Here is a 20,240-nt window from a genome sequence, read left to right on the forward strand (position 1 = left end):
AAAATGTGCCCTGTAATTAGGTCTCTGAAAGGAAATAACAGGATGATATCATAGAGAAAAATGCTGTGGGAGACAGGCATGTGGGGGGCAGGATTTGGCAGGGGAGAACCTCTTTTAGGTTCAGAGCAGGAAAAGCTTCTTCTGAGGGGGTGACAGAAACTGAGACTCAAAAGACAAGAAGGGATGGACTAGTCATGAAAAACATAGTGGGAAAAAGGTGCAAGAGGATACGTTCACTTGGGTGCCATTTCTTTAACCTTTACAAATACGCAGAACAGTTCCTACATTGTTTTAAGAAAAAAATCCTTGTATACTAAAAATGGGAAGGCTCCCCACCAACTTCAGGACAGATGGTGGTCACCCTTGGAGGGAGGGAAGGAAGGAGAATGTGTTAGAGGCAGAGACGGCCTTCAACTACACCTAGGTAGTTTCTTGAAGCAAGAGGGAAGAGAGGTCGAGGACAAATATGGCTGGAAGTAATTTTTGTTGGCTCTGGCTGGTGGGTACAGGGTTGTTAGCTGCATTATTCTTTTAATTTCTGAATGCTTGAAATACTTCATGATTATTATTTTTTTAAGAGTGGGGAGAAGAGGTTGTAGACAGTGGGCCTGACCAGTGTGAAAGCTCACTCTCAGATCATCTTGGCTGCTGAAAAGCAAAGTGGGAGAGACAGGCCCGAGAGAAGTCAGGGAGGCAGGCAGAGGCCAGGCCATATGGGCCTTGATGGTTGGGCCCGTAAGTACAAATTTTATTGTAAGCGCAGCAGATGCCATCTGGTGAGTGACATGATCTGATTTACAGTGCTAAAAGGTCACTCTGGAGGCTTTGGGGAGAATCATTAAGAATGGCATCAGGGAGGACGGTTAGGATCTCTGCTAGCTGTCTAGAAGAGAGCTAGCCGATGGTGGCTTAGACCAGGGTGGGAGCAGGAAGCAGTGGAGAGAGAGTAGAAGCAGCTTTGAAATCTGACTGGAGGACTTTCTGAGAGATTAGATGGGAGGGGACTGAGAGAGGGAGGAAAGAAGGATGACTTTCTTTTTTATGTGTGTTTTCTAAATAGCTTTTTTGAGATGTAGTTCACACACCGTACAGTCCACCCGTTTAAAGTGTACAATTCCATGGTTTTCGGTAGGGATGATTTTATTTTTGAAACCTGAGTGGATGGTGGTTTCAGATACTATGACAGGGAAATGGGAGAGGAACAGGCTTGTGGGTAGGGCATCTGACCCTGGCTGGCCTTCCTGGTAAATTGGAGATGCCCAGGAGGCATCCAAGGGGGATGACAAGTGGGAGGCCTAGTTATTCACACCTGGGGCTTAAGATAAAACTTGTGAGTAATGAACAAATTAAGAATCTGAGAATAGATGTGAGTATCCAGAGATAGAAAGAGTATAGATAAAGAAGGTGTGTATGGAGGGGACCAGGGGACTTTCTATCCAGACAGATTGAGAGTTCAAGTTTGAGCCCCAGCTACCAGCCTTTTTTCCCCAAACATATTGCTGAGAAAGGCCAAAAAGAAAGGAAAGAAGGCTGGAAGGCAGAGAGGAAGGAAGGGAGAAAGAGGGAAACACAAAGTGGTCTCAGAGCTGAGACCAAAGGCCCACAGGGCTCCAGTCTCAAACAGGCAGAGGAGGCCATCAGCTTCAGCTCCTGCCGGGCCATGTGAAGCGGAAGTGCCCTGTGAGAAGCGGGGCAAGCTGACTGATTAAAATGAGAACCAGCAAGAGAGAAAGCTGAACATACTGGCAGACAGACTCCTCCTTCAAGATGGGCCTCTGGACCAAATTTCCAAAACTAATGAAGAAAATTAATGTTAAAAAGACAGCCTTTGAAAATCAGTGCCAAATGAATCCACTCTAAAATAAAGTGGTAGAGTATTCTGAAAATGAATTTAAAATAACTATTTAGGGTCTATATCAAGAGTAGGTTGCCTGTGAGTAGCTGAGATTCTAAATAACAGTGGCTTAAAAAAATAAGAGTTAAGTTTTCTTTCATGAGTACATTGAATGCATTCCAGGTCTGTTGAGGTGACTCTGCTCCACTAAATCCCCAGGGAACCAGGCTTGATCCAGCTTATCTTTATCTTAATGCTTGATTATCCTCATAGTCCAAGTTCGTAGCCAGAGCTCCAGTCATTTCATTTGCAATCCAGGCAGCAGGATAGTAGGAGGGCCTTCTTTTGAAGAAGTTTTCAGAAAATACATGACACTTTTACCTACATTCCATTGGCTAGAACTTGGCTAAAGGAGCCAAAGAAATGTATTCTGTTGCTATGCATGAAGGAGATAATAGACAATGTGGGACAATTATCAGTCTCAGCCTTAGGATCCTCAAAGGAAATAAAGGAAGGATAACACTAATGAGAAAGAACAAGACAGTGGGGTTTTATTTATTTTTTTGTTTGAATTTAAAACCTCTGGTCTTGGAAAGATACCATTAAGAGGATAAATAAACAAGCCACAGACCAGAAGAATTTATCTGCAAATCATATGTCTGATAATGGACTTCTATTCAAAATATATTTTTTAAAACTCTCAAAACTCAACAATAAGAAAAAGGAATTGTTTAGATGGGTAAACTATTTGAACAGACCAAAAGAAGATATGTAGCTGATGAAAAAGTACATGAAAAGATACTTAACATCATTAGTCATCAGAGAAATGTAAATTAGAACCAAAAATGAGATAGTGCTTCATACCTGTTAGAATAGCTAAAATGAAAAAGATTGTCCATACAAGCATTGGCAAGGATGTGGACCACCTGGTGGGTCCATACACTGCTGTATGGGAATGTAAAATAGTGCAACTACTTTGGAAAACATTTTAGCAGTTTCTTAAAAGTTAAGCATGTATTTACTGTGTGACCCAGCCATTCCAGTACTAGGTATTATTCCAAGAGAAATTAAAGCATTTATGTCTATACAAATATTTCTAGGTGAATTCCTTAGAAGCTTTATTTATAATAGCCAAAAACTAGACACAACCTAATTGTCTATCAATAAGTAGATAGAAAAACAACTGTGGCACATGTAGATAATGGAACAGTACTTATCAGTACAAAGGGATGAACTCATACACACATCAGTATGGATGCATCTCAGAATACTTGTGCTGGGTGAAAGAAGTCAAACAGGCCTTCTATTTTATTCCATTTACATGGAGTGCAAAGTATTTATAGTGACAGAAAGTAGCTCCCTGGTTGTGGGGGGCCTGGGGATGGAAGGTATAGAGAGGGGCAGGAGGGAGAAATTACAGGGGGCATGAGGAAACTCTTAGGGGTGGTGGATATGGTTGTTATCTCAGTTGTGGCAATGGGTGTATACATTTGTCAGAATTTATCAGATGGTACATTGTATGTCAATTATACTTCAATAAAACTGTTAGAAAAGGAAAAAGGAGCATGATGTTTGAAACAGGCATAATAAAAAGAGATGGATATGAAAAAGAAGCACTTGAAAACACTGGGAATGAATAATATTCATTGCATTCAAAATAGTCATGAAAAAAAGAAGGGGAAAAAAAGGAGGAACCTTACTAGACAGATAAACTCTGGACTGCATACTCAGAGAGAGAATTAGTGAATTGGAAGAGAGTTCTGAGAAAGTTTCTCAGTGTTGTCCAGGAAGAGAGAAAAACATGAAAGTGTAGTTAGAAGACATGGAGAAGAGATGGAGCTGCTCCCATAAATAGTTAAGAGAAATTCTGTGAGAAGAGGCTAGAGAAAATGACTGAGAAGTTGTACTCAAAGCATAAAAACTAGTAAGTTTTCAGAATTGAAAAAAAATGTAAGTCCTCATCAAGTAATGAGGAGAACTTAAGAAAAAAACAAACCTCCACTTCAAAACCACGTGGTAAAACTGCAGAAAATTACAGTAACAGGAAAGCCTTAAAATTTACCATTGATAAATTATGATTATAGACATATTAAGATTATCCACAAAAGACTCACATTAGACTAACAGTAGGTAAGGGCCTATGGCAGCATTTTTTGGCAGTCTTCAAAGTGCTGAAAGAAAGTGAAACAATCTGCCTAGAACTCCATACCCAGCTGACCTCTGGTTTAAAAGTGATGATGAAATAAGGATATTGTTGTAGGAGAGAAAGGAGCCCAGACCAAACCCTGAGGCTCTTGAACATTTAGAGACTGGGGAGAGGAGGTACCCTGTCAAATCCTGTAGGCCTAGTCATCCAGTGGCAGCCCTCATTTCCCATGGAAACCAGAGAGAGCGACGGGTTAGATTTAACTTGGCATTGTTGCAACATGAGGCTATTGGAAATGCCACTCATTGGCCATGTGGCTGTGTATTCCATCAAGACAGAGGAGGGAGATGGGGTTCCTGACCCCAGCTCGGGTTTCAGTCCTGCGGCAGCTGGGGCTTTGTGGCAGGAAGGCAAAGGAAGGGAGGTGGCATGGCAGATGGGGCCAGCCCCCAGGGTCTGGCTTGGGGAGGAGCTCAGGGGCACGTGAGGCCCCTGTATGATGGTCCATTCTAGACTCTCCCTCTGTCTTCCAGATTGTGGACAAGAACAACCGATACAAGTCCATAGACGGGTCAGATGAGACTAAAGCCAACTGGATGAGGTGAGTCTGGCTCTCTGCTGACTTCCTGGGCACCTTGCCTGGCCTCTGGAGCATGCTGGGCCTATGAGGTCTCCCGTGGTGGAGGCCCTGAAGGCCCTGGGACTGCCATTTGCAGGATTTGGGATGCAACTGGCTCTGGGAGACCCTCTTGCTCCCCCAGCCTTCCATCAAGGGGCTCTGGCAGAAGCCAGTGGCTTATGGGGTCCCCTAGGGACTGCACATTTGTCAGTGTGTTGGCAATACCCAGACTCCTGGCTCCTGGCGGCGTTCCCGACGAGGGGAGTGTCCCTCCCCCTAGGACTGTGATGCCTCTGCTGAAGTAGTGCAGAATTCATTCCAGTGCAACTGCCAGTGGTTGTTTAAATGGCCCCCATGGAAAGGGAGGCTTCCAGTGCAGTCCCTAGCTCAGTTTTCCATGCTGCTTGCTGCCTAGACATGAGTACTTTCAAGGGTGCTTTTACTGTGATTCAGTGTCTGGGACAGAAGGTTGCACCCAAAGGATCCTTCATGGCCAGCCAGGAGAGCAGGAGACTGGCTTAGTGTCATCCAGAGTGCTCTCCTTTGGGTTCTGTGCTACTGGCCTGCGTGGTGCACTGGGGCCTTGCCTGGAGGGGTCTGTGCGTGGTTGCCTCTGTTGTGGGCCCTCTGGGGACCAGGAGCAGTGACGGGGCTTTGGATCTGGGTTGGGAGGGAAGGGAAGCCTTGGATGGCTGGACCCAGGGACGCAAACACACTGTGGATGAGGTGCTTTGTCAGACTCTGTGCAGTTACGTGATCCGTGGGGGCTGAGGAGTGTAAAAGAGGTTGTGCTTGGAGGGAGGGCAGTTAGGGACTTCCTGAGGAGAGAGTTAGGGACTTCCTGAGGTGTGGAGTTCATGACAAGGTCTTCTGGCTCTTTTCCCTGTGGCCTCATTGCCCACCTGTGCTCCCACCTGAGTGATGCTGATTGGCAGGGCTGCAGTTTACACTCTCCAGGAGCTTTGAGATTCATCTTCGTGTTGTCAGAGCAGAAGCAGAGGCACCCAGGGACGGGCAGTCCCCAACCTTGTGGTATGAGGACAAGCACCCACTCCTCCAGCCCCCGTTCACAGGAGCTGGTCAGCCATTGCCCTGAAGGTGGCTCTGAGAAGGTGACTGACACTCCCAGCTGCCTTCTTCTCCCTGACCACGGGGTACAGGTCAGCTCAGCACATGCCATTCACCACCCATTTACAGGGCAGTGCTTTTTCTAATACTGTTGTTGAATGAAGGCACAGACAATGTGCTCCAAGAGCCCAAATGAAAGAGGAAGGGGCCTGTGAGCTGGGCCTTCAAAGGGGCCAGGACTTAATTTAAAGGACCCTGTGAGCAAAGACACAGAAGTGAGGACCAGGTGTCCACAGGCCATTGGATGGGCTACACGGCCTGGACCCCAGCTCGTGTCCTGTTCTCTGTGCTCCGGTCTGGCTCTGGGCGAGCAATGGAGAGTGTGTCTCAGTGCAGTCTGGCAGTAGGCCTTTCTGCAGTGCTGCTCTCAAGGTTCCAGAAACTGGCCAATAGAGCTGATTCTGTTCCACTCTTCCACCCATCTCTGGTCTTTTGGCTTGGGAACAAGGCTTTAACCACAACCTCAAAGAAGGACACTTATCATCTGAACTAATTGAGTGATCATCTGGTACCCCAGAGATTCTGACTTAAGTGGGGATGAGGGCATTGGTATTTTTTAAAGTTCTCCATAGTGATTCTGATGTGCCACTGATATTGAGAATCAATGCTCGATACTGATCTTCATGCATAGGGGTAAAGCAGAGGCCCAGAGTAGGGCAGGGTCTTACTCAAGATAGGTGGCAGAACCAGTTCTTGAAACTGTCTGAATGTATGGGCCACTGTTCTTCCTGCTTGTGCACAAGGGATGAGGTACAGGATGGCTTCCTGGCCCCTATGTGGGGTGGGTTCTGCTACCACTGCCTTGATGGCATAACATCTGTCCTGCTATTGCTCCTGTTCCCTTTCTAATCCAAGATGGCACGAGGAGAGTCACAGCTGGTGACATCTCAGTAAAGACTCAGGAATAGGTTGGGATGGGGTTTGTGGCTTGTTGCCATGGAGATGCTGCCCTGGTGGCAGCTGGAAGGGAAAGCCAGTTCATCCTGGAAACCCTCTGTCCCCTTTAAAGGACAGTTTCCATTTACATAGCTTATGCTAATTTGCAGGCATTTTCACTTTATTGTCGTGGCCTGGGGTCTCGCAGATGATCGAATCAAATCAAGCTAGTTAGTTTCTTCAAAAAGTAAGTGGTGGGCAGGGAAGAGAACAGGCACCCACATAATAATGAGTATTGACTTTACGGCATCTCTGGATTGCGTGCTCTGTGTTCATGAATTTGGTGGTCTGAAACCAGGGGCAGCTTTGCGCCATGGGGGCATTTGTCAATGCCTTGAGACATTTTGGGTTGTCACAACTCTGCAGGTGAATGCTACTGGTTTCTATCTGTTACAAGCCAGGGACATAGATAAAACATCCTGCATTGCCCCTTCCCAATTCACAAAGAATTTTCCAGCCCCAAATGCTAATAGTGGTGAGATTGATAAACCCCCATGAACTCCTCCTGGCAACCCTGGGTTGTGGTGCTAGAATTGCCACTCTCATCTTACAGATGGAGAAGTGGAATCTTCACAGGAGAGAGCCTTTAGTCCCAAGTCTGCCTGAGTGCAAAGCCTAGTTCCTGGCCACTGTGTTTGGTCAGGTAATGAAGCCCTGGCCTCCCTCTCTTGTCTCCTGGGCCAAGGTGTTCCTCATTGGTGGGGTGGCAAGGTGAGGGCTGAAGGATCTTTGTGTCCCTGGTCTCTCGCCCAGGTTTTGGCAACAGCCAGAGGAGTGAATCAGGCTCCAGGTTTCCCTCCATATCCTCTTCCTCTCTTGGGTGGATCTTGGGGACCTTTGGGCACTAGTTAAAGGGTAGACAGAGCCACACTGTGGACAATTAAGTTCCAAGCCAGAGCAGATACCAGGTGAGATGGAGGAAGGGCTGCTCTGTCCCTTGCCCAGGACCCCTGGCCGCTCTGCAGCTGGAAACCAAGGTCACTCCTGGTCTCCATCAGAGTGGAACTTGTCTCCCAGTAGGTGCTGGTGGGCTCCTCACATTCTACCCATGAGCTGCAAAAAGGCCACAGCAGCCCACCACCAGACAGAGCTACAGCCAGCCAGTACCCCAGTACAGGAGGGAGCCTACGCATGCCCAGAGGTGGGGACTTTGGGGTGGGAAGAGAGCCACAGGCCAGAGTACGCTTTCTGTGAGCACACCCTAATTATGGGTATCACCAGCGAGGCCACACACTGTGGAAGCCCACTATAAATAGTCTCTCTGTTTAAATGTTCTTCCTCCAAGCCATTTATAGTCACAGAGACCTAGTCCTAACCCCAGAAAGGGTCCTCTATTCCTGCCTAGGGCTTTAAAGCTCTTTTACATCACTATGCTTTTCCTTTCTTGGTGACAACCTCAGGCTGGTGTGGTTGGGATTCCCTTTGAGATGGGGCAGTGGGGCTGGGAGAGGCCAAGTGAACCACCTGGACTGTCACGTCATGCTAGTATGGGGCGAGGCAGGACCTGAAAATGAAGGCGTTTGTCTCAGACCAGCTCTTCCATGCAGTACATGGCGTCTCTTCCTTCCTCCGAGGAGTAGTGGCAGGGACCTCTCAGGAGGAGCAGGGTGTGGTCGTGGTGAGCGGTGAGGGTGCCCGGGTGCCTCCTGGCTCCCCAGCCGAGGGCAGCGATTAGGAAGGAGGAGGACCGCCCACCCTGACAGTCATTTACCCAATTGTACTTTGTGGGATATTCAACCCAAGGAATGTGGCGCCCCTGGCCGAGCGTAAGAGGAAGCCCAAGTTCTCCAAGGAGGAGCTGGACATTCTGGTCACAGAGGTGACCCACCATGAAGCGGTTCTCTTTGGGAGGGAGACCATGCGGCTGTCCCATGCCGACAGGGACAAGATTTGGGAAGGCATAGCTCGGAAAATCACCTCCGTCAGCCAGGTGCCCCGCTCTGTCAAGGACATTAAGCACAGATGGGATGACATGAAGCGAAGGACCAAGGACAAGCTGGCCTTCATGCAGCAGTCTCTGTCAGGCCCTGGAGCCGGGGGCGGGGCCCCCACCATTGTCCTCACTGCCCACGAGAGGGCCATCGAGTCGGCGCTGCTCACAGCCCGTTCCGGGCACGGCTTTCCCAGGGCAGAACTGGACGGCACTGACAGCCCTTCGACCAGCTGTGAGTACCACCTGCCTCCCCTCCCCAGGTTCCTCCTTGGAAGTTCGCCATTCTCTTGCCTTCTCTTCTTCCATCTCTCTCTGTCGAGGTCCAGTCTTTCTATTCCTCCCTCCTTCTCCCACTTCTGTCTTCTCCACACCTTTCTGCTTATTCATTCTAGAGTATTTCCTGAACACTGTGTCAGGAGGTTGCTGGGAGCTGGGAAGACAGAGTTGTGTATAAAAACTATACCAGCCCTGCTCTTGGGGAATTCCTAGACTCAAGGGGTTAAGCACACTTTAATTAAATAATTGCACAAGGGAATTGGTTATGAAGGAATGAAGTCCTGAGAGCAGGGCTGATTCCATGGGTGTGTGAGCTGTGCTGTCACCAGGAGAAGGGTTCGAGGCTGGGTTTCATGCCCTGCTGTTGCCCTAAAAAATTCATAGTTTTTGAACAAGGCACCACGTTTTCATTTTGCATTTGGCCCTGTAAATTATGTAGCAGCCCTGTCTGAGAGCAAGAAACAGTGGAACTGGTCTCTCCCCACCTGGGGCTAGGGAAGGCTCCCAGGAAGGACAGTTGAACTGAGAAGCAAAGAGTGAGTAAGGGTTAACAAGGCCCGGTGTGGGTGGTGTGGGGCACAGGGGAGGGGAGGGGAGAGCCTCCAGGCTGGGAACAGCATGTACAAGGCCCCGCATCAGGAAGGAGCCTGGCACGTTCCAGGAGCAGAGAGGAGCCAGGGAAGCTGAGTATAGTGAAAGGGGGAGGGGGTGTGAGAGGAAGCCAGACAAGTCTGAGGGCCCAGGCCATGGGAAGATCAGTACTTTCTCTTTCTGTCTGTCTTAATTTCTGGGTAATTTTCTGCACTCCTGTGCCATGCTGCCTTCTCCCATTTCTCTGCCCTGCGCCTCTTTCTGCCTCCCCTCAGAATCTCTAAGCTCAGTCTCTGTGCTCGCTAGGTCCCCTCCCACCCATCCCTCTTCTCCCGCAGCATTTGTCTCCCTCTTTTGAAACCCTCTGCATCCTGTGCCTCAGGACTGACTTGATGTCAGGGACTAGAGCCATTCTCCTGGCCCAGTGACTGCCATTCTAGTTGGGGGTTACCTGAAGGGGGAGCAATCGAGGCCCTTCTGTGCTGGGGCTGCACCCCCTTCAGTTCTGCTTCTACACACACCTTCCCCCAACTCTCAGCTCACAGTCCCGACTGGAGTCTTGGCCTTTGAGGGATGGAGAGGTGGGAAGGGCTCCAGGGAAGCCAGCTGCTGGCCAGCCCGCGGGAAAGTGGTTTACAAAGACCCAGCCTTCCCTTCCCAGGCCCCTTGCCTTTGGGATGGTGCTAATTTCCTGTTTGGCGGGGTCCTGTGACAGGTGGCCACTCAGAGTCAGTTTTTTGGGATAAGGAAGGAACGTGGTAACCGTCTAGTCCAGCTTCCTCGTTATCCAGGCAAGGCAGCTAAGCTCCAGAAACAGAAGCAGCCACAGAACTAGATTCAGAACCAGGATTCAACCTGGGCCTGCCAGTCCCCTGTGAATCAGTGTTTTGCTAAGGTTCAGGATGATTCCATCCAATGATGAGAAATAGAGAGGGCCCCAGCACCCACCGAAGTCCATTCCCTAAATCCTGCCTTGCTTACTCCCCCATCTCCCTGACACTGAAGGTAATGAGGTTACCAAATGTGACCTGGGCTGGGCAGTGAGCCCAGGACCCCTCCACCTCAGGCTCAGCCAGCCTCCCTTTCCCAGCCAGTAGACCAGCTGTCATAGCACTTGGTCAGGGGCTCCATGGAACAAGGCCCTGGAAGGGAGGGGACAGTGCCACCTCAGTGCAGCCTGCCTCCCCAGCCAGGCCATGCCACAGTGGATGTCCTGGGATCCTGGGGGCATGGCTGCTGTACCACCACATGGGGTTATCAGACACTAGGCTGTCTTGGTGTGGTGGCCCAAGTGAGATCCAGGAACCCTCAGGAAGCATGCAGCTGGGGACAAGATGAATCTGTCTGTCTGTCACCTCCCCCCATGGGGTAATTCTGAATTCAGCCCCTCAGGTATAGTTAGAAAGGGTGTTTCTGTCAGTGAGGTCAGCCTGTATACTTTTTATCCCTGCTGTGGGAATCAGCTTATAACCTTGATCATGAGACCACCAAAACTCACATGTGCAAGGGGCTGCTCCCCCACCCCCCATGTGAATAGCTGTGGTCCCTGCCCACTGTTAGGTATTCCTGGGGAAGAGAGCTATGTCTGCCTGGAGAGCCCACCTTGGGGGCTGAGGGGGACATGAAAGCTGGTTACAGAGGTGGGTCTCCTGCTCTGCACCGTAGGGTCTTTCATTCCAACCCCTTCCCTTGCCTCTCTTCTCCAGCCTGTGGGGCATCGCCTGCTAACTTAAAAGTTGCAGATTCCAGCAAGGCCACAAGGTAGCCCCAAGCAGCTCAGAGATGGTGCCACAGGGGCTGGACTCAGAGCCGCTGAGAGCATCCTGGCACCTGTTGGCCCAGGCTGGTGTCGCTCTTTCAGCTTTGTGGCGCACTTGTGGTCTCTTCTCTCCTTTAGTCTTCTGAACAGCCCAACTAGGTGGGCGAGTGGTTGGTAGGTAGAGCAATTGTCTTCACTTTGCAGAAACTGAGTCACAGAGAGAGGAAGCCAGTGGCCAGGTTGACATGCCGTCACTGGGACTAGAGTCTTCACCCCTGATCCAGCTCTCTCCTGCTAGAACATCTCTGTTCCTGTAAAAGGAAGGGGGCCTACGCACTGCTTATGTCCACCTCTCTCCCCACCCAGGGGTGCCTGGCCTGTGCACCTCAGGGATCTGGGGAGCAACTGTTTCTCCATGAGTGGGTGGGAAGTTGGCATGTGCTGAACTTGGAGTGGCAGGGCAGTGGAACGCTAGGATAATTTGAGGGCTGGGTCCAAGCCAGGGCTGTCGCCTTTCTCCCTGTTGTAATCACTTGCCCTTCTTGTTTCTATCCCCCAAGATGATGAAGATGAGGAGGCACCTGGGCCCTCAAGGCAGCCCCTGCGAGGGCCCCTGCAGCGGCCACCAGAGGAAGAGGCCCACCTGGCCAGGCCCATCCTGCTCCGCTCATCCTCCTCTTCAGACCAGTCCGAGACGGTGGGCCCCAAGCCTGAGGCCCTGCCCCAGCCCTTTCCCCAGGCCCAGGCTGCCTGCAGGACCCCTCGGCCGCACCCCAGCCCACCCAGCATGGGCCTTGACTGGCAGCTCCTCCATTCCCACGCCCAGCAGACCGAGGCATTCCGGCAGTTCTGCCAGGAGCTGGTGACTGTGCACCGGGACATGGCAGACAGCATGCACGTCATCGGCCAGGCCATGGCTGAGCTGACCAGCCGTGTCGGTCAGATGTGCCAGACACTGACAGAAATCCGGGATGGGGTTCAGGCATCTCAGCAGGGGCCATGTGGGGCAGCCCCCATGGGCTCTACCCCTCAGACCAAGGGACTCCCCGTGGACCCCCCACAGACTCTCCCGGCACCAGCCCCCACACGGACTACCAGGTCAAGGAAGAGAAAGCACAATTTCTAACCCGGCCAGACTGCACTAGGAGGAAGATGGAGGAGGGGTGTCTGGCCTTGAAACAGGAGCCAGTCTCTTATGTCTAAGACCAGTGACTCTTGTAGGATATTGGGGGATTGTCGTATTCTCACCAAGTGCTGGTTGGCTGCCCTGTGCTCTAACAGAGCATGCATTCAACCCCATTCCCTCATCACTGACAGATGGTCAAGATGTAGGGAAAGCTGCCTGCTTGATGCTTGCTTGGCATGGAGGGTCAGCCTCCTCTTGGTCTGTACCCCATGGCAGCAGGCTTTGTAGGAAGTGGGTAGCAGGAGTGGGGAGCATCTGAATGGAATCCTGCTTGCCAACCTCAGGGCCACTGCATCAGCCTCCCAGGCCCTGATTCTGCTGCTTCCAAAGGGGGTGAGCCTGAGATTGGGGCAGATGGAGCTCAGCCCTTCCAAGACGGGTCTGTCCACCCCTTCCCCAGGGTTCAGAGCCTAGGCGGGTGGGGCCCCTGCCTTGGCCTTCTGCTTGCCCTGGTGTGTGTGCTCCGCTGCTGTGCTGGTCTTTCATGGCGTGGAGAGAAGAATGGGATGATGTTGAAGGAAGGGAAAGACTACCTGGCGTTCTTAGAGCACTTTATGCTTTTCCCTGCACTTACAGATGTGTAGGTCTCAATGGGTTCCTGGACAACTGGAGAGGCAGCCAGGTCTGGAATTACTATCATCATTATTACCGTCATCATCTGCATTTCATAGACGACAAATGACACAGCAGTTAGTTGGGGGGCCAGGATGGAAGCCAGGTCTGTGGATTTTTGCAGCTCCCCTGTTGGAGGCCAGGTCTGAAGTTGGGAGGGGTGCTGCTCCCTGCATGCCCCTGCCTCAGCTCTCCTGGGTGCCAGTGGGAGGCAACAGCAGCATTTAAGAGATGAGTCCACTCACCTGCCCTGACACTGAAGTTGACAGCAATGGCTGGGAAGAGGCAGGGCCGAGTCTTGGTACCCAAAAGGTGACCCTCCTCCGGCTTTGAAAGGAACTGAGCCCAGCAGGGCTCCTGTCTCATTCCAAGTTCCAGCATGCCTCGCCTCTGCTTGCTTGGGCTGCATACACATCAGCTACATACATCTCTAGCTTCGTGTTTCTCTTTGGAGTATGGGGAGAGAACGGGGTTCTTAAAGTTAGGGAAGGAGGAAGGGGTGGCAGTACAAGCTTAGCTCTGACACGGGTGCAGCTCAGCTCTGTGTCCTCTTTGCTCCCTGGCCTAAGGCTGACCCCAGCAGAGAAACACACACCCCAGCCCTCCACCCTGCCATGCCCTCCCCCAAGAGCCACGTGGGGCTGAGAGGACTGGCTCCTCCCAGTGCCTGCTGTGGCTCTTGCTGGAGTGCTGCTTGTAAAGCTTTGGCCCAGACCAAGCTCTGTCCTGTGTAGGGATGATGGAAGGCAACTGCCATGTCCCAGTGTGCTTGGTTCCATTTCCCCATCCTGTGGCTCTTTGGGGGTTCCTGTCACCCCAAACTGGGCACTCGTGATGGCTTGATTATTGCCTGGCATTGCCCTGCCCTCCAATGCTGGAATCAAAGACTGCCTTCCCGAGTATCTTTGTTAAGATGGCAATAAAAAGAAGTTGCACTCACACTTGGAACACACCCAGTCTCCAGGATCTTTCTTTGGTGTGTATTCTCTTTTTTCGCTTCCTGTGAAAAATTCACAGCCCCCAAAGCAGGGGTTAGGTGGCTGAGGGAAAGCCTACTGGCCAGAGGGTCTCAAGAGCCCCTGAAGTTTCCCAGGTCCAGTAAGCTCTCAGATGCCCTGTATTCAGCACCGTGCTGACCCTCAGAGGAAAGGAAAGGAACTGATGGAATGAGGGACACAAAGAATCCACACACAAAACCATTCAGCTAGATTTTAATGCTCTACACATCAAAAGTGAGATGTTGCTAAATGAATCTTACCTTTGGTTCCCTAAAAGTCATGAGGGCTCCTGGAAAAACAAAAACAAAAACAAAACCATTTCTGGCAAGAGACTCCAGAAGGATTAGGGGCTGTCTGATGCCACCCTGAGGCATGAACTTTTTTTGGACACCTCCCCATTGATCCTGGTGTCTGTCACAGGCAAGGCCCCGCCCTCCCCTAGATCCAAAGCTTCTCAAGTAACTGATGTGACTTCCTCTGGGTCCCCGGGGCATCTCCTCAGCAGGGAGGGGGCCTCCTAACCTGTGTGTTGCCCTAGTGTACTGCTGGCCACACAGAGAGGTTCTCCAAGCAAGAATCCCCAAGTCTTGATCCCCACCTTCTCTGGAAGGTTCCAGTCTGCCTTTTACCTCTTGGAAACCAGGTCATCCTCTATCATTCTTGGCCAAAAAGCATGGCCATGGAAATCAAGATAATCCCATTTCAAGGAGATGCACAGAGCTGTGAATTCTGGTCCAGGGTCCTCACCGAGATTCAGGAACTAAGCAGTAACTAGCTGGCCTCTCCCTCTGATCCTCGGGGTGGGGAAGAGCCAAGTCGGAAGCAAAGGGGACAGAGAGGTGAAAAGACTTGTCAACTTAAGATGGAAAAGATCTCAGCTTCTTTTTCTTGGCTTCAGTGGGGACTGTGGGGCTAGCACATCAAAACAGGAAGGTGAAACTGGGTCAAAAGATGGCAATGAACCAGCAGCCACTTTGAGCTTAAAATAGGGCTATGCCTCCTAAGGATCCAAGGTCTCTGGCCATGCTAAGGCTGGCGTGGTGGTGCTTTGTCAGAGGCTGGGTGACCGCCTGGTGGGTGGATGTGTGTCCCAAAGACCCTCCTAGCCCGGAGACCTAAATGCATGTGAGAACACAGAGCCCAGCCTCTCCTCAGCCAATCTTCTCCCATCTCCGCCTCCACGCCCGGTGCAGCTTCCTTCCCATCTGAGATGTGCTTGTTGAACAGGAGTGTCTGGGCCTGGTCATTGTCCCCTCCAACAAAATGGATGCCCCAGGGGTTATTTTCTCTCTTGATAGAACTGATAGTCATTTCCTGACCCAGCTAGAAAGTATGGTGCATGTGATAAGACATGGGGTGAGTGAGACCTGAGAAGTATGGTCTTAGTACTTATCTATCCAGTACCCAAAGTCAGTGAAGAGTTTGCAATAAAAACAATCCATTATCATGATGAGCGGCTCAGTCCAGAACGCACCACCACTGCTACCACCACCCTCCTCAATCTTGGTTGCTTCAAAGGTTCCCAGTTTGGTGGGCAGAGCAGCCTGTGCTAGGCATTTTCCACCCTCCTGACAAACTCCATGCCTTCTTTCCAACAAGGTAGTGACCTGGAAACTAACAAATAGGACAGTTTGCACTCCCTGGAAGCCTTCTGTTGCAGGGAGGGCTCTTGCGCACCTGCGGCCATGTAATGGAATGTGCACGGTTCTTCATAAAGCAATTGTTATGTGGGGACCCAAGGATTCTGGGAGTGGATTGAGCCCTTGCGTGTAACTGCAAAAAAAAAAAAAAGAGGGAGACCTGGCATTGAGACTTAGCTGGCTTCACGTAACTCAAAAATTATATAGTGTAAATATCTTAGGGGAATAAGTTCTTATGATTCACTGAAAATTGCCATATAGATCATATTTCAAATGCCAAGTTTCAAAACAACTACATACAGCCAGATGCTGAACAAATTCTGATCTGTCTTTGAAGATACTTGTGACTGATACACACAAAGGTTTGGGGTTCTTTCCCTAATTATTGATTGTTTTTTGATAGGAAAACACCAGAGGTGGAAAGGAAAATAGACTTGAATATTTCTGACATACTTTAGAAGTTGCTCTCGTAAAAAAGTTCCTGATAGTTACATGTTCCTCATCTCTTATTCTCTTGAAGCCAGCAAAAATAATTCTAGCCTTTGGAGCTTGACGGCCGTTTAAGAAGAAGACTGTATTCTTTCCTTGTGCACTGTGGTTCAAGTGACTCTTGGAGGAAAAACGATGAATGAATGGTTTGCCTTTTGTATCTGGGAGTAAGAAAGTTTGGATCTACCTCAGTTCTGTTTTGTGCTGACCACAAGTGTGATTGATTTTGTATGTCAAATCCCGGACTGTCGCTAAATTGTGGACTGGAAAATACTTCGCATATTCAGAAGAAATCTCAGATATGGAGCAAAGTCAGACTCCTGCAATTAGAGAGTTGAGATGGGGAAGGATTAATTTGGAAAGACCTCTGGGCCAGCAGTCCTCTTTCCCTTTTCCTAGTTCTTTGTTAATAACATCATGGCTGGGTGTCCTGGAGATTCACAGCTCCGGGAGACCAATGCTCATGTCAGATGCTAACGAGCACACAGATGCTTTGAGGCTAAGATCCTGAACAGAAGCACGTTCTGGGAATCTGAGCACCATAAATCTTGCAAGTCCCACACCCTTAGGATGGAGCTCATGACTTGCTTCTTTCAAAGGGGGAAACAGCCAATGCTAGTGTTTGAGTTCCTGTCCTCCTTGTTCTTACTCTGACTCCCGGGGACTGTGCTATCCCCTTGTTGCCACAGGGGATTGCTCCCTGGATTCTAGTGGTCCCCTTGGCAAATCACAGCCTCCTCCAGGGCCTAGGACAGAGAGTTCACAAGGGACTGTGCAGATGAGAAGCGGCAGGATGATTGCGAGGGGTGCTGTGCCTGGGAGTCCTCGAATGTAGATTTGCGTTTCTATGGCTGTCATGACTGCCACACTACCACCTCATACTGGATTTGGTGTTCATCTATGTCTTCATTTTGCAGGGGCTGAGAGTGGAGGAACTGTAATAATTGTTTATTAGGAAAAACTTGGAAAGTAAAGAAAATTACAAAGTAGATCAACCTGTAATGGGCAATCACTGTTAAAACATTGGTATATTTCCGTCAAGTAGTTTTTTCTTCAAATCTTGATTTTCAAGCATGACTGGAACTGTAGTATAAATAGCTTTCAGTTCTATTGTTCTCCCTCTGTGTTATATCAGGACCACTCTCCCATGTCACCTAAGATTCTTTGAAAACATTTTTCTATAGATGACTAACATTCCATCATACAATTACTGTGGTTTATGAAATCATTTCTCAGGTAGTAGACATTTATATATTTTTGCTTTGTGCTACTATAAACAATGATACCCACAAAGTGATGGTATGCAGAATTTGCATACTTAGTTCACATCTTTTTTTTTAATTTTAAAAAATTGTGGCAAAATACAGATATCATAAAATTTACCATTTTAACCATTCTTAAGTACACAGGTCAGTGGTATTAAGTACATTCACATTGTTGTGCAGCCATCACCAGCATCCATCTCCAGAACTCTTTTCCTCTTCCCCAACTGAATGTCTTTCACCACTAAACACTGACTTCCCATTCCTCCCTTCTGCCAGTCACCAGCAACCACCATTGTACTTTCTGTCTCTTTGAGTCCAGGTACCCATATAAGTGCCTCATGTAAGCAGAATCATACAATATTTGTCATTTGTGACTGGCTTATTTCACTATGTCTTCAAGGTTCATTCACGTTGTAGCATATATCATAATTTCCTTCATTTTTATAGCAGTATAATACTCCATCTTATGTAAATACCACATTTTTTTCATCCATTTCATCCATCAATGGACATTTGGGTTGCTTCCACCTTATAACTATTGTGAATAATGCTGTTATGAACATGGGTGTACAAATACTTAAGTTTGAATCCATACTGCCAGTTAGTTTCCCAAAGGGTTGGGCCAGTTTATTCTCCAGCATTAGCATGGAAGACCCTTTGCTCACCATCTTTACCAATACAGATATTGTCACTGGAAAAAAAAAAAGAAATCTGTGGCAATGAGACAAGGTGCTACTTTGTGTTTCTTTCTCTTATTAGTCATGCTGAATACTTTTCATTTGTTCATTATCTGTTTGGATTTTTTCTGTGAATATTTGTTTCCCCCAGACTGCTCCAAGTACAATTCTTTGAGCTACATTAGTCAGGCAGACACTGATTTCTTCCCTGGCTTTTGAGACAAATCCTGAGAAGGAACCATGTTTATTTTTTACTACAAATTTCCTAGATGCTTGTGTAGCACAGAACCCTAAAACTCCAAATAATTTCCTTTTGCCCTTTTGATCTGTACACCTCCACTTCTCAGCACATGTTGCATCATTTAGAGGTGAGTGAGGTGGCAGGTTGGATATAGGAAATGTCTTTTCAGGGATAATGGGTGAGGGCCATAGATTCTGAGGGTGATGACAGAACTTTAAAGGTTATTTGGGCATTGCTAAGTTGGTGCTTTACATGCCTACATAGGAGCCATGAGTTCTAGGGAGAAAAGCCTAGAGCTCAAAGCTCCATCTCCCATTTATTAGCTGTGTTAGGCAAGTCACTTAGCCTCTCGAGCTTCAGTTTCCTTACCTTAATATGACTTAATAAACCAGCAGTTGCTAACTTTTCCTTGCCTCTTATTTACCTTCTTCTTCTGTCCCCATTGGACCCCCTATTGTTAAAGATACGAACGTTAGCATTTATTTATTGATCTCATGGGCACCCATGTCACATGGGTATTTCTGCTAGGCTCTGTGAAATACCGCAAACATTTCAAGGACTCCACTCATACTGTCATCAGAAGCCTGCATTATCTGGAACCCCTGTGGTTAAAAGTTAGTGAATAGTAAACAAGATGAATCTTCAGTTTTCCAATTACCACTCTATCTAGCATTGAATTTTTTATTTACCAGAACCTAGAAAGTTGGCTGGGCAGGTGTCATTTCCGTTTTCAGAAAACAGACTTTTAGTGGTTCAAAGATTTGCATGACGTCACACCAAACAGTGGTGTTGAGACAAGGGGCTGGCTCTAGCCAGAATTCCTTTCCTTGACAGGGAAATGCCCCTGTGCCTGCCTGGCCCCAGCAGGCACTCATCAAGGAATGGCCCATGCGTTCTCACCTGTCCCCCTTGCCCCCAGGTACGTGGTCATCTCACGGGAGGAGAGGGAGCAGAACCTGCTGGCGTTCCAGCACAGCGAGCGCATCTACTTCCGGGCATGCCGGGACATCCGGCCGGGGGAGCGGCTCCGGGTCTGGTACAGTGAGGACTATATGAAGCGCCTGCACAGCATGTCCCAGGAAACCATCCACCGCAATCTGGCCAGAGGTGAGTCATACTTGAGGTGAGGGCCCTGCCCATTGCGGAGCCCCAGGGAGGCCAGAAACACTTCTCTAGGAGCTTCCTAAGAAAACCAATGGGAAATACAGTATACCAGCTGTGGGGAGACCGAGGGGGCCTTCAGGGAACAGATGGCCTCGGTGTGATCAGCAGCTCTGGGTAGGGCCATGGCAGTCCATTGTGTTCTTCTCCCCGAGGAATGGTCTCAGAAACCCTAATACAGACATTTTAAAGTGTCAGGGAAATGACAAGTCCCCAAAGCCAAGTACATAACTTTGATCAAAATTGATCCTGTTTCCCCAACTCAAACTGATGGAAAGATGTTATAAACTGCAACTGCCTCAATAATAATGGCAATAATAGATAACATTTACTAAGAAATTAATATGTGCTAAGCAGGTGTTCCAGTGTCCCATGTAATCATTTCCAACAGTAGCTCCTATCCTGTCAGTGTACTGTGAAATTAGATGGGCAGCATCCATAACCCATTTAAAGCAATGTCTGCCTTGACATTGTAAGTCCTCAGTGGTAAACTTTTAGTGTTAATGATCCCATGTGGATTCTTATTTCTATTTCACAAATGTAGATACTGAGCATCAGATAATACAGTAACTCACCCAGGGTGACATGGCTAGGAAGGGCAGAGTTGGGTTTCTAACCCACATCTGTCTGAGTCCAGGGTCTAAGCTCTAACCTATAATGTTAAATGGTCTCCCAGACAAAACTAGTTCCTTCCCTGTGTCGTCCTGGTCTCATTCCCGGTAGTCCTAGTGATGTGTTATAAACGAAGA

At 48.8% G+C, this 20,240-nt stretch overlaps 1 protein-coding gene across 5 annotated transcripts in view; it reads left to right on the forward strand.

The window, feature by feature from the left end:
* The window catches only part of PRDM11 (PR/SET domain 11), an 86,409-nt gene that overhangs the window by 59,015 nt on the left and 7,154 nt on the right, over positions 1 to 20,240 (forward strand). For 4 of the 5 annotated variants that reach the window (XM_036891654.2, XM_036891652.2, XM_036891656.2 and 1 more), the window contains exons 5-6: positions 4,514 to 4,581; positions 19,250 to 19,437. In XM_036891654.2, the coding sequence (XP_036747549.2) occupies positions 4,514 to 4,581; positions 19,250 to 19,437 (256 nt within the window). Of the gene's footprint in view, positions 1 to 4,513; positions 4,582 to 8,406; positions 8,829 to 11,782; positions 13,962 to 19,249; positions 19,438 to 20,240 lie in introns of those variants that run through there. The other variant, XM_036891657.2, reaches the window with a different exon arrangement.

Source organism: Manis pentadactyla, chromosome 9 (genome assembly GCF_030020395.1).
Source record: "Manis pentadactyla isolate mManPen7 chromosome 9, mManPen7.hap1, whole genome shotgun sequence".
Lineage (NCBI taxonomy): Eukaryota > Metazoa > Chordata > Mammalia > Pholidota > Manidae > Manis > Manis pentadactyla.